General features: G+C 36.7%; 1 protein-coding gene across 34 annotated transcripts in view; it reads right to left on the reverse strand.

The window, feature by feature from the left end:
• Positions 1 to 18,424, reverse strand: part of ANK3 (ankyrin 3) — a 679,089-nt gene that overhangs the window by 58,238 nt on the left and 602,427 nt on the right. For all 34 annotated transcript variants that reach the window (XM_053910305.1, XM_053910324.1, XM_053910308.1 and 31 more), the window contains one exon: positions 16,184 to 16,338. In XM_053910305.1, the coding sequence (XP_053766280.1) occupies positions 16,184 to 16,338 (155 nt within the window). The remainder of the gene's footprint in view (positions 1 to 16,183; positions 16,339 to 18,424) is intronic.

Here is an 18,424-nt window from a genome sequence, read left to right on the forward strand (position 1 = left end):
AGATGGGTCTTCTTTGAAAAGCCGGATCTGATGCATAATGTTGGCAGGTTTAATTTAAATAAATGGTTTTTTAAATCATATGAAATAAATATTCAAGACTAGTCAAGAGTATTTTGGAAAAATAGGCTTGTGAGGAAGAATTTACTTTATAAGATTTTAATAGTTATCTAGAAGTATCAAAATAAAATTTATATGGAGAGACATATAAGAATATATATAAGATTAGATAAATAGCTGAGCGGGATAAAAACACAGAGCAAGAAATAGATTTAAATTTATATATGTATACACACATATGCGGTATATATATAAATGCATATATATCAACTTTTATGTATTATATGTTATATATTTAAATGAATATATTTAAATCAAAGTCAGATATTTAAACTTCAAATCAGTGGGGGAAAGATGGCTGATTTAAGATGGTGCTGACATAATTGAAAATCCGTTTGGCAGAACAGAGATAATTCACTATATTTTATCACATATAAATATAAATTCCAGCTGGATGAGAGACTTAACTACTTAAAAAAATTAAAATATTACCATAAAACAATCAAGAGAATATGTCTCAGCCTTAGTTAGGAGAAATTTTTATATTTAAAACTGGAAACCCAGAAGCCTAAAAGATAGTTTTGGCTATAAAAATGCAAAGTTTTCTATGGCAAAAATAGTAAGCTTAAAAGACAAAAGGAAAGGTAATAGTCACACATGGCAAATAATGGATTGATATGCTCAGTATCAATGGCAGCTACAAGTTGAGAAGAAGATGACAAACAAGCCAATTGAAAACAGCAAAATATTATAAGTAGGCAAGTCACAGAAGCTGAAAACTGGTCAGAAAAACGCATATTAAAATGTTCAAACTTGATAATTTACATGGAAATACTTATTTAAACATGATACGAAATAAATATTTGAGACTAGCCAAGACTATTTTGGAAAAGTAGATTTGTGAGGGAGAATTTCTCCTACAAAAATTTAAAACTTATCTAGATGTATTATAATAAAACAGTTATATGGAGACCTCGCTCTCTAGCCACACCTTGCGGGGAGTGGGGGTTGGGCGGGAGAGGTTATTTCAATACGATGATCCCCAACAGCAAACACCTCTCTGAGAAGGTGGCAGTAGGGGTGAGATGCGAGGGTGCCAGGCAGGTAATGACTGACTAGTATAAAGCACAGAAAGTGAGCACAGAAGCAAGATGCACAAAAAAAAAAAAAAAAAAAAAAATGCAGAGTCTGCTCCTTTTTAGGGAAAACTCTAATCTGCACATCTGTATACTTTTATAAGAGAAATCTGTAGAAGAAACATTCTGGTATTAGCACTGGTCACTTCCGAGGCCTGGGAGATGGGGTTGAAGGTGAGGAGCTAAGAAGGGGGTGGGGGAGTACCTTTGGGTTCACATAGCTGGGATGGTCTTGTTACAAAATAAAGGGGAAAGTCCCAAACTTCAGGGAGAGGTGTTGGTTTTGTCTTTGTTGTTACTCACATAAGCCTCTGTTCATACCTCTGACACATACAGAACAGGTCCTACCATTTTTTAACTATGAACATGTCTGCCTCCTTCATCAGATACACAGGGCTGAGATCACAGCTTATTCTGAATAGAAATTTATAGAAAGGGAAGATGAATAGTTAGGTAATTGGATCAGTGACATCTTCTCATTTTACAGATTACCCACCAAACTCTGAGGTGGGAACACCAAATTGTCAAATAGGAGACAGATAGGGTTCCACTCATCACAAATGGAACTAGAATTTGGTCTGTTTGGTTTCCTAACCATCTGCTTCTCCTCTGCTCCATCCAAATCTAAATATTGAGTTTTTAGTGAAAGAAAATAAAAGAAAACAAAGGCAAATAATTTTTTTAAAAAAAGGTTAATATAGAAAAACAGGAAGGAACCAAAGAGCTCGCTCAGGAAAATATTCTTGGGTGGGGTGGGGGGGGGGGCGTTCAGCTATTCAGCAATTGACAAAACTGGATGGATAAGTTTTCCATCCAGAGAGGATATATTTCCCTTTCCATGATTTGGCTTCTTTTTGAAAGTCTGAATTCCCAGAGTTCATAATTCATGTGGCAACTGAGAAATTCTGATGATTAGTTTCAGTTGCTGTGCATCCGATCAGCTGCAGCTAAGCAGACATTGTTCACCTTGGTCTCAAACTTGTGATTGTGTTCTTCAGAAATAGCCTGGGACTCCACACAGTGCGAGCAATAAAAGAAGACCCCACTGTGAAATTACATCCTTCAAACAAGAAAGATTTCCTGACTCCACATGTAACAAGCTGTGTATCCTTTGAGTATGAAGCTTACTCAAGATCAAGCTGGACATACCAGAGGCAGTGAGGAACCTTTTGGGGGACTCGGGGCAACATGCATTCTTAGCTGTGTGTGTGTGTGTGTGTGTGTGTGTGTGTTGCAGGTATGTGCATGTACATTTGTGAGGAGTTAAGGGAGAGACAGCTGTATCACCCCTGGAAACTATAATAGCAATGGACTGGGAAGAATGGCCACTTTATGTAGCAGAGGCAGCCAGGCCACACTCTGCCATATTGCCTTTGATAAAGAACAAAAGCCACCCCAACTATAAAGTGAGTGTGTCCATCTCAGATGCAGCCGATGAGCGGTAAATGGAAAAGCTCAGGTTCTTACTCCACACTCGACTTATAACATCTTTTAGGATTTGCCAGTGGTTCAGGAACACTCTGTGTTGTACCCACTCTGAAATTGACCCAATTTTCCCGTCATCATTAAAACTTGCATAATTATTGACCTCCACTGTTGTATTTAAAATTTTTTTTAACATTTTATTTATTTTTGAGACAGAGACAGAGACAGAGCCTGAATGGGGGAGGGTCAGAGAGAGAGGGAGACACAGAATCTGAAACAGGCTCCAGGCTCTGAGCTGTCAGCACAGAGCCTGACGTGGGGCTCGAACTCACGGACCATGAGATCATAACCTGAGCTGAAGTCGGAAGCTTAACTGACTGAGCCACCCAGGCTCCCCTTTAACAGGTATTTTTAAGATAAGCCTCGGGGTGCTTACGTGGCTCAGTCAGCTGAGCTTCCGACTTTGGCTCAGGTCATGATCTTGTGGTTTGTGAGTTTGAGCCCTGCATTGGGTTCTCTGTCATCAGCACAGAGGCTGGGTTCTCTGTCCCCCCCACTCTCTCTCTCTCTCTCTCTCTCTCTCTCTCTCAAAAATAAATAAATATTAAAAAATATATAAGCCTCACCCCAAAGAAACTACTGTGCAAATTTTGGACATCAGAATCCCCATGCACCATTCCTTAAACAGGATCATATACACATACTGCCCTCCTGAATTACTCAGATTCCCAGGCCTCTGCATGATGAAATGGAGAAAAGATATCGTTCCTTTTGAACTTTTTTTCCTGAGAATAAAAGTCAATACAAAGGTGAAGACTACAAAAAATATTTAAATACTGGTTTATAAAAAGAAGCATAATCTCTAAGAGCTACAGTTGAAGGCTAGGCTATTACATGTTGGGATAGCTGCATAAGTTAGACAATAAATGATGTGCACAGTGGGTAAACATGAAGAGACAAGAGGAGGAAGTGAAAAACAGTAATATTACTATGTAATTCATATGGCCTGAAAATCGATCACAAAATCTTATTGGTCATCATATAGGACAAAGGTTAAATAAATTATGATAGATTCATACTATGGAATACAGTGCAGTATTAAAAAGAATGGGCTAGAAGTATATGTTTTAATATGTATATCTCCAAGCCATATTAAATGGAAAAGCCACCAAAAAATGTGATAACAATCAACTAATCACATCTTTACATGTTGATATATAAATTCATATAATTTACATAAAATTTAGAGGACAGGGAAAGAGAAAAGGAAAATTATAATATATATAATAATGAGTGTATGCTTGTGTATTATTACATCGTAATAATACTAATACTAGTATTAAATAATAAAATGATATAATCAATAATATAACAGATTATTAAAATTTTAATGTGGATTCAACTCAAACACATTTTCTCTATTTCTTGCTTTTAAAAAAGGAGACTGAAACACAGTAATGAAATGATCTTAGCTGACTCGAGAGGCCTGAAAGAGGAAGGAAGTTGTTGACACACAGCAGCTGGGAAGCCCTGACTTGTGGCCATATTGTCCATCATAAGCACCTGATCACGAGGCTTTTTATTCTATTTATAGTTTTGATAAGCTGTTAATGTATATGAAAACTAGATTTTCTTTTCATAAAATGTGAAGTAACCACAGTAAAATTACGTTAAATTAAATGACGTTTGATGTTGAGGCTTGGCCCATGGCAGGTATTCAACTAGTATCCACTGAACAAAGACATCACTGGGAATTAATAGAGACTCACACTTTTCATACCAAATAACTGCATAATTCTGTAAGTCTTCCTTTAAGGGGTGCCTGGGGGGCTCAGTCGGTTGAGCATCCAACTCTTTTAATTTCTGCTCAGGTCACGATCTCATGGTTTGTGGGATCGAGCCCTGCATCAGGCTCTGCACTGACAACATGGAGCCTGCTTGGGATTCTCTCTCTCCCTCTCTCTCTGACCCTCCCCCACTTGAACACACAAACACACACTCTCTCTCTTTTTCAAAATTAAACAAAAAATCTTGCTTTAAAATATATATAGTTTAGTAGACTGATTATTGTTTGTTCTTTTAATAATTTTTTAAAAAATTGTATGAGGAAAAGTGGATCTTGTCTTCCTACTCTTTAATCCACAGTAAATTTTATTATGTCCATGTGTTTATAAGAGAAATTACCATTTACTTAATGGACGTTTATCCAAAGGGCATTGAAAACTTATGAGAATATCAAACTCTTCTGAAACGTTCTGTGTTGCAAACTAAAAAAGTATGTCAGAAAAGTCACATTTCCAGGTAAATAGCAATAAAGTCTAATTACGTATATATGAATAATGTCAATATTCTTTCCAGGACTGAATATACTTGTACTCAGATTTCTTTTTCTTTCGAGACAGAGAGAGAAAGAATGCGAGCAGGGGGGCAGGGCAGAAGGAAAGAGAATCTTAAGAAAGTGCCATGTGCCATGCTCAGTGTGGCCCAACACAGGGGTTGATCCCACAACCCTGGGATCATGACCTGAGCTGAAATCAAAAGTTGGATGCTCAACTGATTGAGCCACCCAGACACACCTGTATTCAGATTTTAAAATGGTCTATTATTAGGTTAGAGAAGCAGGAATATAGAACCAAGAATCTTTGCTATGCTCCTATCCTTTCCATAGATAAAACCAAGAAAATAACCTACAGATATGATGCCTGTGTCCTATTCATACCCACAGAAAACCCAGCTTGTGTGTGTTCCAATCTGGCAAGATCACCAGAGCTATCTATTAAAAGCACAGATTCCTAGGTTTCTCTCCTGGAGATTCTGACTTGGTAGGCCAGGAGTGGAACCTGAAAAGCTGTTTTTCACAGTCAATTCAGGTGACTTTATGACTTGACATGTCTGGGAAGCAAAGTCTTAGACTTCACCCTAAGTCTGTCCCTAAAGACTCAGAACCCAAATTGTGAAAAACATGACAATAGGATCTTACGAAAAACATTGCAAGGATGGTTCAATATGAGAAGAGGAGCTTATGAGGCAATAATATCCATTACTGTTTTTTTTTAAGTTTATTTATTTGAGAGAGAGAGAGAGAAAGAGAGAGAGACAATGGGGGAGGAGCAGAGAGAGAGACAATCCCAAGCAGGCTTTGAGTCGTCAGCGCAGAGCCCAATGTGGGACTTGAACCCACAAACTGTGAGATCATGACCTGAGCTGAAATCAAGAGTCAGACGCTTAACCCACTGAGTCACCCAGGTGCCCCTATCCATTACTTTTAAATGGCTTAAAAAAATTTACTAAACCACTCCATACCTATAGAATTAAAGGAGAAAATGACATAAAAATAAAGAGCTTCTTACCTTTCGGGGTGATTGATAGACTATGAAAAGACCCTAAAACCCCCTCTCTTTCTCTGTTTAATCTGTTACTAGTAAAGTTTTCTCTCTCTCTCTCTCTCTCTCTCTCTCTCTCTCTCTCTCTCACACACACACACACACACGCGCACACACACACACACACACACACACACACACAATTAAGGGAAAAGAAAGAGATGAGTTCTGAAACAGGTAGGCTTGGTCAGGAGGAATGTTACAATTTACACTCACTGAATGTCTCTACTTTCTGGCAAGTCAGTTACTATTTGTCCCACAAAGCATTTGGTAAAGAGGGTGTGTGAAGTTCAAAGAGAATAAGTGACCTGTCCAAAGTGACCTGTCTGCTTTAGAGCTTAGAACCTAGGTCTAGGAACAGGGTCAGGGAGAAGTGATGAAGTCACACAGACATGGACTTCAACCATGATTTAACACAATGTATTTGCAGATTACCTGGCACAGGGGTGGTAGTTGATAAATGGATGAGTAATGGACAGATATGCAGATACCCTGGTCCAGAAGGTGATGTCCCTTCTTGTTGGCTTGCTCTATGAGCAGAAAGCTCTGATTACAGTGGCACTTTCTGCTGTGCAATAAATGGAAACTAATGTTCTACAGTTTTCTTACTTCACTGATTAATGATAAATTTCTCAAGCACCTTGTAACTCAGTTTCTTTATTTGTAAAAGGTGGGACAGCTTTCTCTGTAACTGAGATTTTGCAACAGAGCAAGAAGAATCAAAAAATGCTTTGTGAATATAAATGGTTAAGGAGATTATCATACAATGAAGCATAAATAACAGGAGTGAAATCATGTTCCCACTAAATGGGTTAATCTTCAAGATTTCAAATGATCATCCTTGGTTAGTTTTGCCTCATTCTTACATGCACATGATTAAATCTCTAGATAACTTGGTCAGATGGGACCATGATTCTTTTTCCTACACCAAATTTGTTTTCTGAAAGCTGTTTGTGAGTGTGGGGTCAGGTTTGACTGTGAATAGTCTATAGAAGGAATACAACCTCAAGTTTTCACAAAGGATGATTTCTGTACCTAGAGTTTAATTTTTAGTCAGGTGAATATTCTGCTCAGCCTGATCCTCTAAGAAAGGAGAATTTGATATGAGGTATGGGGGAAAACTGAGGCCTACAATGTTAGATTTCAAAAGGGCAAGCTAGCCAGGATGGTTCTCTGGGAAGTCACTGGAGACAGTTGCCTTGGGCTCAAATCTAACTCTCCAACCAGTGAGCTTGGACTTTGGATAAGTTCCTGAACTCTGAGCCTTAATGTTCCTTGTCTATAAGATCAGGATAAGAAAAGCGTCCTCTGGGGTAGATATGACAAATAAATGATATAAAGCCACCAGCATAGTTCTGTTCATGTAATAATTCAAGCTACTTATTCTTTCCAAGGTCATACAGCTTTGGAATAGAGGAGAAACAGAAAACCAATCTGTGGCAGATCTAAGGTTGGATTAAACAACAACAACAACAACAACAACAACAACAACAACAACAAGAGCATCAACACATTATGTCTATATCTCTATGGTGTATGAATCTTAATTGCTGTCATTTTATTTTCATTCCAGATTTCAAAATAAGGTTTCACTAATTACAAAGTATTAAATATAAGAATTTATAAATAAATTGGGAGAAATGAAGGAAATAAAAGACAAGTCTGTAACATTCAGCTCTGGCTATAGAATATGTGGAACACCAGGGCACTTGTAATATATTCATTCAAATATTTCAGGAAATCATAGACGTTCATCTCCTCGGAATTCAAATTCAGCTTCATCTGAATATGCAACTTTTGTAATAAGTCTGTCCAAGAAGTTGCAGGAAAAAAAAACCCAAATGATACAACTTGATCCTTCTTCCTCAATGTAAACATAATAGAAACCTCTCCAATTTTGTCCAACTTTTATTTTGAAATAATTATAAATTCATGGGAAATTGCAAAGATTACAGAGAGGTCCCATGTACAGGTACAATTTTAGAAATTTAACTCCTATTCTTATTCATTTCCAGTATGCACTTTATATCTGTCTCGATCAGCATTATTTTACATCTTTGTGCAAGGTAAGGATCTTCTTTGTTATTCAGATTTGTACAATGCATTGAGAGCTAATGATGACTGTCTAGAAACAATGAATTATCTATTTGTTTCCCCTCTGGTTTTAGCAATCCATACAATTTCTGACAATTATATTTTAAAATTATTTTTTGAAAACTAATTTCTAATCATTTTGTGCCCTTTCCCTCCCATGCAGACCACCTCTCCTCATTTGGTTGTGGCACCCCTTCCTTTAGAAAGTTGCTTTCTCTCTTGGGTATAGGTCACTGAATTATTAAGGAAATGTATCATCAAGAGTGGGGACATAGGCTTGGATACAAAGCATTTATTTTTCCATTCATTCAACAAGTTATGGTGTGGTGACAATACTGTGCCAAGAGCTGCTACATGCACTGGGAATATGGCTGTCAACAAGTCAAGCCAAGTCCCTGTCCACAGGGACTTTATCGTACATCATGGAAGATAGCAAAGTTCAAAGTTGCTTGTTATGGAAGAAGACAGGCCAGATGTTGTGGACATATTTACCAGGTGGATCTAACTTAGTCTGGGGTTTAGGGAAGGCTTTCTGGAAGAGAAGTTAGGGAGTGTTTGCTCATGCTGGAATAATCATTATAAGGGTTTCCTCCAGGATTGCAGAAACTTTATATTCTATGCATTGGCTTCTCTATGTATTTTTTCCAGGAAAATGTTCTTCCACATTTGCTTAGTTTTCCACTTATGTAAATAAAAAGGCATGGCTTTCAGGCAATTAGCTCCATTATGGCACTTTCTTCAACCCTTTGTTTAAACCATTACTACGATATGAAGGCAAAAAACAAATAATATAATCCCATGTTCAAAATCAGGATCATATATAATTCTTTAAAGCTGAACACCATAAATCAGTAACCCAGCATGTGCAGCAGATACAGAAGCACAACGAACTCCAAGGGCTCTAGACCTGCTGTGTCTGGCACCCTGGCCTCCATTCTCATCTGCACTAAAGGTCATAAAAGCTTGCACCCAATCTCTCAGCCTTGCTTCCCTGTCCTCAGAGGGCCAAGAGTCCCATTCTGTCTGACAAGTGGGTCAGGGTGTCTGACATCATTATTTTGACCTACTAATGTTTTATAAAAAGATGTAAATGCTGGCAAATCCATTTACACAGGCACATATAAGGCTCGCTGTGGTTAATGTTTATTTGGCTTGGTCCCATTCTCATTTCCCAGCTAGTTGGTTTGGGGTAGCTGTTCTATTTCCCTTCCTTTTGCACTATGGTAGGTATCAAGCAACTGATTTAAAATGAGTTTTATGGCAACAAGCTGAAGGGTTTAACTGATAGTATTTGGTATGCTTTTTGTTTTTTGACACCCTAACATAATCTTCATTTGGTTAAGTTGTTTTTACTTTTTCCTCCAGAATTTTTCAAAATTGTTAACAGATTTGTCCAGCAGATGGTGCTGTGTACAACATAAAGCTACGTGTTCCACTTCTCAGCACTGGACGCTTCTACAATCTAACTTGATGCTTTAAGATTATGCTTTGTCTCATGCCTGATGAATTAAAAATGAGTTCATTTGAACCAAAGTAGCAATTTTTAACTGAAACATCTGCCTCTGTAATTATTGTTCGTATAGTTAGATAACAAAATTATGGAAAATTAGTTTTCTGTTACTTGACATTGTAGTTATCAATTTCTCTTTCCTGCTTCAACTTACAGAAAAATAGCATAATTATTTTATCTAAAATGCATTATTTTAAACTTTCACTTGGTCTCATGGGAAAACAATGACAACAGGAAGGAAACATTTTCCTGGCATGATGGCATTGTTTGGAGAGCTTCAGCAAAACTTTGGTCCAACACAGTGGTTGGGATTTTAAAATAATAGCATAATTCCTATATGTTCAAAGCATTCTTGTGATGCTTAGGTAGCAATGATTTTGATTTTAAAACCTAATAAATGTGTCTCTCCAAATCTATACATTGTCCAGAGAAGCACCGTCTAAAAGAAATATAATGCAAACCACATTTGGAACTTTAAATTTCTTTATAGCCACCCTGGAAAATTAAAAAGGAACAGGTAAAATTAATTTTAATGGTATCTTTTTTTTAAAAGTAGGCTCCACGCCCAACACAGAAGCCCAACATGGGGCTTGAACTCACAACCCTGAGATCAAGACCTAGGCTGAGAACAAGAGTCAGACACTTAAGCAACTAAGCCACCCAGGTGCCCCAATTTTAATAATATCTTTTATTTAGCCCAGTATATCCAAAACATTACCATTCCAACATGTAGCCAATGTAAAAAATATTAATGAGATATCGATTGGGGGGTTGCTCTGCACATCTGGTGTAGTTTACATTCACAGTACATCTCAATGTGCACTGGCCCCATTTCAAGTGCCCTGTAGCCACGTGTAACTAGTGGCAACCTTAGTGTCAGTGCCACACTAGAGCATTTCTCCAGCTCTTCAATTTTAAGACCTCCAAGGAGGAAGGATTCTTCCACTAGTGAATCCTCTCAGGTCCAGCAAAACCATAAACCACAAAACACCCTTTGGGGTCTGACTTTAGAGGCAGAATTTTAAACATGTTTAATTGAACTTTGTGAGTTTAACTAAAGATTTTAAACAAACTTACAAAGTAGATTCAACTTGGTTCACTTTAAAGATGATGTTTTTGGGGGGAGCAGAATGAATTTATTTTGTGTTTTCCAGTATCTTTTTCTCAGCAGAGAATTGACAAGTGCTAGGACAAGATCTGGGTCCGCCTCCAAAGAGGAAAGTCGCTTCTGCCACATGATATCTTATTGGTAACAGCAGGTTCTTCACACCCAGACCAACTGTCCTCTGTCATTCTAGCCTCTTACTTCAGTAGAGCTCTGCTAACACACCTGCTTCATTAGCATAATCATTGATGCTTGTGTCTCCAGGCTCCTAGTGGCAGAAATAAATCCTAATTCTACCACATTTTGCAATGACAGTTTTTCTTGAATCCACACCATATCCTTTTGAGTCATATAAGAGCTAAGATGGTACCTTGATGAGTAATGCAAGACTTAAATAGCAGCTAACATTTAAGTAACATTTTTGTTTCACGCAAAACACTTTCATAGGCATCCTTCATTTGAGAATACAGAAAGGCAAAGGGGTATTATAGAAAAACAAGTAAATTTGGGGTCAGAAGCCTGGACTTTAGAAGTCTAGATCTAGATCTATTTTCCTACCATTGCCTGACTGTGTAGTGGTGATGGAGAGAATGTCACCTTCATCAACCCTGACCAGGGCTTCAACTAGCCACGTGCAATTTGGAAAAGGGTGCCACTTAGGACAGACACCACCTTGCAGGTAAATGGCTTGGGAACATTAGTTAAGATTGTCTCTTTGTCCTGCAGGCCAGTGTCAGAGCAGATGTCTTGGCAAGGGGAAGAGGCAAGATTTCAGTTCCTACTTGCTCTCCTGCACAACTGTACACGGCAGCCGTGACAAATACTAACATTGATTGAGTGGTTCTTATGCATCAGACCTTGGATTAAGAACTTTACATATATTAGCTAGTCAGTTCCCCCTTAGCTCTCTATGAGGTATCCTCACTTTACAGATTTAAATGAAATTTTAGAAAGACTGAGTGCTTGGTTAGGATAACACAGCTAGGAAGTCAGCATGGGAATTGTGGTCTATGTGACGTCCACAGATCCTGATCCTAACCACCATATTACACTAGGAAAATTTTCCTCCTCCTTACACTTGTCTTTCTTTGGAGCTATTCTAACTACTCCATTTGTGCACTTGGAAAGGCTTTGCAAGTTTTGAAATATTACAGAACCATATCTAATCCTTACAATTGCATGGTATCGTAAAAGTCAGTTATCAAAATATTGCCTAAGATGATTTTTAACATTTGGGTTTTAAGATTTTTCAGAGAATAAGGTGCAACAGGACTGGTTATAAAAATAGCATATAGATTAGTTACAGAGCAGAATTTATTTATGGAAAAGAGGGTAAAAAAGGAGACATTTATAATAAAACATGTAATACCAAGAGTCACTTGCCATGGATGACAGATAAGGCTTATTGTTATAAATTGGGGAAATTAATAAATTAAAACAACAGGATGCTTTTTTCTTTTTCTTTAAGGAAGTCTTGAGTGATCTAGTCACTGGTTTGTTTTCTGTACTATTGTTATGATGCTCATTAACAACTATCCAGGAATAAACAAAGGGGGGGTGGGGCAGAGGGAAGAAGGTAGAACACAACATGAAAACTTCTGTTCTGCGCTCATGCTTCTTTTCCTATGAGAACTTTGAATAGCTGGACCTTAGGGAAATAGAAGTGTTGGATTTTTTTTTTTAAGAGATAGGATGATTTTGATTTTTGTCTGTTTTTAGAAGGGGGATGTTCCAGTATGAATGAAATGTCTTTGGGTACTAGAGAAGAGTGGTGATAAGTGGGGCTTAAGCTTGGTATGAAATCTGATTGAGTTTCAGCTATAAAATATGTATAGTACTTCCTTCATTATTGTTACTTTAAAACTTAATCCATGAAGAAAACCACTGTGCCTGGAGAATTTAGTCCTTATTTTTGCTGAAGTACCTCCAGTGCTAGATTCTTTAAGCCTAGAAGTATTTACGTTTTCTTTTAATTGCCTAAAATAGAACCAAAGTTTAACTGGTCTTTAAAAATGTAACAAAGAAACTCTATCTACTATTTCCAAGATAACACACAGAATCCAGGACAGAGGGCTAATATCATCATTTCTTGACATATGTCCTGAGTGTGGAAGCTCGAGGGGCATAATTTCTAAGCAAAGATATGACTAATTCCAATTTAAAACTGGTTTAATAAAAACAAAATGAAGATAATTAGCATGAAACCATGGAAATCCATTCCATAAATAATCCTTAAAAATTGAAAAAAAATTGCGGGTGCCCCAAAAACTGGTGGCTCAGTCAGTTAAGTGTCTGACTCTTGGGTTCAGCTCAAGTCATGACCTCACAGTTCATGATTTTGAGCCCTGTGTCAGGGCCTCCTTGGGATCCTCTCTCTCTGCGCCTCCCCTGCTCTCTCTTTCTCTCTCTCAAAATAAATAAACAAACTTAAAAAAAAAAGAATCTACTAATTTTTTTTTCAAAAATTCTACCTGTGCCTGGTAGGATGGACATATTATAATCTATACTCAAAAATGAAGGAGACTATATTAGAATATTCAGTGTTTTTGCTAGAACTACAATGTCCAATGAGGTAGCGAGTGGCCACATGTGGCTATCTGAAATTAATTAAACAAAATTAAATATTACCTTCCTCAACTGTACGAGTCATATTTCAAGTACTCCGGAGTCACATGTGACTAGTGATTACTCTTGGACAGCCCATGTATAGAGTATTTCCATCATCATAAAAATCATCATCTACTAGGCAGTACTGTTTTAGAATGTTCAGTATTCTTCCTAGAATAATGTTAATTTCTCAGAAATTTCCTCAAAGTAAATGCTCCTCTTTAATTTTCTTCTCCTGTAGATTAACATTAGTGACATTTGGGGTAGAAGAAATAGACCAATGAGAACTTTTCCTCCAGCTAGCTACATATTTTGAGAAGTTCCTCCTTCTGCCCCTTACCAGCAAGGGGGGAAAACCTAAATCAGCATTGTGCCTGACACTGGGGGTTCAAAGGTGATTAAGATATGTACCTGCCTTCAAGAGGTTACAGTATCAAGGTAGTTATCTATAAAGAAAGAAAGAAAGAAAGGAAGGAAGAAAGAAAGAAAGAAAAACAAAGAGAGAAAGAAAAGAAACTCCTTGTATAGGAGACGCTACACGTTAAAAACTAATAATCTACATTGGCATTTAAGAAATACTAGATACATGAAAATATTTACATACTTTATTTTCCTTAAAATAACCACCCTCTCTGGATAACCCATTTTTCTTATTCTCTCCATTTTTGAATCCTGAATCATCTATATTCTTTTACTATTTTCAAAATGCTAATTCAATTCATTCTCTTAAGATGTATTCTTTTTAAAATTTTTAATTGTGTTTCCTTATCAATGTCCTTAGAAGAGAATGACTAGGTAATAAAAATTAGAAATCATAATTACCACTGCATGTTCCTATCAGAAATTATTTGAAGTTATAGCTGATATATGATATAATATCAGTATCATATGTAAACATTTAATATATGCTCATTTAAGATGATTATTCTCCTGAACCTTAAATCTAGAGGTTGGTAGGAATTTTCCTGTTTACATTTATTTTCTTCTCCACAGGGCACACATTTCTAAAATAAGTGGGATATGGTTAAATCTTTGAAAACAAGATAAAACCAGATTTCTAACCCAGCACTGCTACTTAGTTTGGGTAATATTAGGTAAGTGACTTGACTTGTCTGAACTTCTGTTCCCTTATCTATAAAGGGTGATTAAAGGGGTACGTGGGTGGCTCAGTTGGTTAAGTGTCTGACTTCAGTTCAGATCATGATCTCAGGGTTCATGGGTTTGAGCCCTGTGTTGGGCTCTGTGCTGACAGCTCAGAGCCTGGAGCCTACTTCAGATTTTTGTGTCTCCCTCTCTCTCTGCCCCTCTCCTGCTTACACTCTGACTCTCTCTCTCAAAAATACACATTAAAAACATAAAAAAATAATAAACAGTAAATAAATGTTAAAAGAAAAATTTTTTAAACGTGTGATTAAAACTACCTACTTTATAGTACTATACTTTTGTTTTAAATTTTCATATAGAAAGGAATTTATCACTCTCTCACAAATGCTAGAAACTCAACAATTAATAATTTCCTCCTACCCTGCTGTAAAAACATCTTTAAATTCTTGGTTGGCAGTGATGAACTGTGTCTTTTACAGAACCTTTGATAGGACAATTTTTTTCTATAGAATGAATAGTGACAACAGCTGATATTTATTGAGGACTTACTATGTGACAAAGGCTGTATTTCATAAGTGCTTCACAGAATTATTTTTTCCCAGTAACAGCCCTATGAAGTAAGGAAGGTATCTCCATTTTGCAGAAGCCAAAGAGGCTCACAGGGACCAAAGAACTTGACCATGGTCATCCCTCAAACACCCGAGTCGTTCTAGCGCCTTTGTCGTCACTCTGAAACCAGAAGACTGTGCTGGGTGCATTCCAAAAGCCAGTGCATTAAATGCTAGGACAGCGAATTTTATGGCAGGTGAACTATATCTCCAATAAAGCTATTCTTTAATAGCTTTGTAGTGATTAGGGAGTCAGTATAAAGATTAGTCAGGCTCAGTCGGTTTAGCGTCTGACTGGCTCAGGTCATGATTTCACAGTTCATGAGTTTGAGACCCACATCAGGTTCTTCACTGACAGTGCAGAGCTTGCTTGGGATTCTCTCTCTCTCTCCCCCTCTCTCTCGCTAGCTTGTTCTAAATAAATAAATAAATAAACAAACTTAAAAAAATTAGAGTCTTTCTGTGATGCATTTGGCCTCTAATTGTTTTTCACCCCTTTAAAGGAAAACTCTCCATCAAGTACCTACTCTCAAAACAAGTCCATTCCCAATGTCTACTAAGAAAACCTGCTTTGTTCTAAGGGTCAGAGAGCTGAAGAAGGTGTGTATGGGAAGTGATACACTCAGCTATGTGCCCTACTAGGTCACAGAATACGACACAGACTCCAATAATTAGTCTTGCAACTTATTATTGCCCAACAGAAGTTAAAAATTCACGAAGAATGTTGACATAATCGGGGAGAAGATGGAGACACAAGAAAGGATCCAGAAATAATAACTCCAAAAGTAAAATGTGAACATATTTTCTTAAAAATGTCCTGCATGCTTTGCATACCTTCCACTATTATTTCCCCTCCTCTTGACACATTTTTAATTTAGAAAACTTTCTCAGGTTTTGGAAAGATTAATATATCTCATTGAAGATGGAAAGAATCATCAAGTGGTATTTGTACATTAGTGTTATGAAAACAAAAGGCTGTTGGATTGACTGGAACTTCATGCCTTGCATACAGATAAGAGCACTAAACACTGAGGAACCGGACCCCAAGCTCAGGATGCAGACATGTGAATTTCAGGTGCAGTTAACTCTGGTGTAGTCATGCCTTTGATTTCTACCTGCAGACATTGACAGAAACCAGGACTTGTCACCATTACCTTCATCCATGCCATTGAGTAATTCGGTTAAATCTTCATTTTTACTGTCAAACTGATGCTCCTTCCATGTTTCACCATTTTCACTTCGAAGAACAATGAGTTCTCTCTCCTTTCCTCTCATGGACCCAAAGTGAGGGATTTCCACTATGACAGGGCTGGAAAAGAAATCCACATTATTTTGGTATCAAAATGAAATATGTTTATAGTATCATACTTAAAAAAAAAGTTTCATTAACAGTATTCATTTGAAAATCAGAGGTGCCACTAAGGTTGGGAATGATTTCAAAGCTGCAGAATCATTTGCTAATAAATAATATATCAGAAGCCTGATAACATGCCATCATTCATTCATTCACAAACAATTCATAAGGGCCTATCATATGTTAGGCATTTGATTTAATATGGGAGAAAATATTCAGCACATATAAACAGGAATTTTGAATCAAGGAATTGAAAGATTAAAACAGACCATAAGGAAGTTGGTCCATTTTTAAAAACACAATAGGTATATCATATTATACAAAAAGCTAATGATTTAAAAGGACACAGTCATTTCTTTGAAAAAGAAATTCTATAGATTTCCTATTTTGAAAGATCACAGGTGTTTGTCCCTTCGCAAGCAAACAGTCGACATAACAATTCACTCCCTCCAACAGTGACTTTCCATGACTTTTAATGGCCTGTATGGTTAAGGCAGTTTTCTCTGGTGTTTAATTTGTGAGATGGTCGTGGGCAGCTTAATTTCCTAACACTATAATAACCTGCACAGAAATATTTAAACTTTCTGAAAAAGCACTTGTTGGTTTGAAATTGTAATGTAATGATATATTAAATTTTGACAGTGTCCTTTTGCAGAAGAATGCATAAGAATGGCTGCAAATTGAAGACAGCCAATCAAGCACAGGAATCATTTTGTTAAATTTTAAAACAGGATAAATGGCTAAAAAGGATGAATGGAAGTAAGCAGACCACAATCACACACAGTTTATGTAGTTGGATTGTGCAGCTTTATTTTATGACATTTAGTAGACAGTATCATTATTCTCCTACAGAGGTTGTATGTAACCTCACCTCTTACCCTACACGTTTATGTGCATGTCACAACAGAAGATACGGGTTCAGATAGGTAAGAGCATAAAAAGGGCTAGTTGTTGTAATGATCCAATAACATGAATATGTATGAACATTTTATTTATCACAAAAGCATTCTCTTAAAATAGGATGATAAATATGATCATTTTACTTTTGACAAAATAATTAGAATTAATTCAAATTAAGGATTTCAACATTTTTTAATAATGCCTTTATTTTTTGGTAGATAAAAACAAAATCAGCTACTCCTAAGAGTGTTAATAATTTCAAGAGTTAAGATATTTACCATAGTTTTTAACCACATCTGATATGACTTTTGTTTTTTTTGAGAACTAGATACAATCTTTGCAGGTTAATGTATCAGATACTGTCTCTGTAAATATTTGAGGAATGTGGCTTTGTGTAGGACATTGAACAACACTGGAGAGAAGGTATGAACCAGGGCCTCTGACCAAGGTGAAAGCCAAGCATAAGTTTTCATAACAGGTTTCTTCATGCAGACTGCCAAGGCAAATCCCCCAACCAGACAGACAAGCAAACAAACAACAGATACCAACACATTTCAGCTTCAACAAAACAAAACAAGACGATTTAATAACTGTAGTAGAACATTCTATCTGCTGCCTATTTGGCTTTCTTTAAATATCTTCTAGCCCCAACATTTATCAAAATCAGTTTACTTATTGAGGACTTTTCTTTCTCAAAGACCATGAAGATTACTTAGTATGCATAAGTATGTACTTTGAAGAAAATGTAACTCTAGACACATATATATATATATATATATATATATATATATATATATACACACATATATATATTCACACACATATATATCATTTACAGCAAATGTTGATTCAAAGCCTGCAAATACTTTCTCTTACACTGGGTTAAAATTAGATTGTCAGTCTGTCTTAAAAACTACCATATTCAGTTGAAACATTTCAAATTAAAGAAAGGTTTACAAAAGCACAAAGTTACGAAGCAGAATGCTTGCAGGAAATTCCACATGCCGGAGAAGCACAAGATAGGTAGCGATGCTACATTAAGTCAAGCCACTATGATTTTTGTTTCTTTCAGTGACACACATCAACTGAAAGCATTAAAAACTGAAAAAATAAAAAGAAACTTAAGACAAGAATAAGACCA

Source organism: Panthera pardus, unplaced genomic scaffold (genome assembly GCF_024362965.1).
Source record: "Panthera pardus isolate Hobbes unplaced genomic scaffold, ASM2436296v1 HiC_scaffold_22, whole genome shotgun sequence".
In the NCBI taxonomy this organism is placed as follows: domain Eukaryota; kingdom Metazoa; phylum Chordata; class Mammalia; order Carnivora; family Felidae; genus Panthera; species Panthera pardus.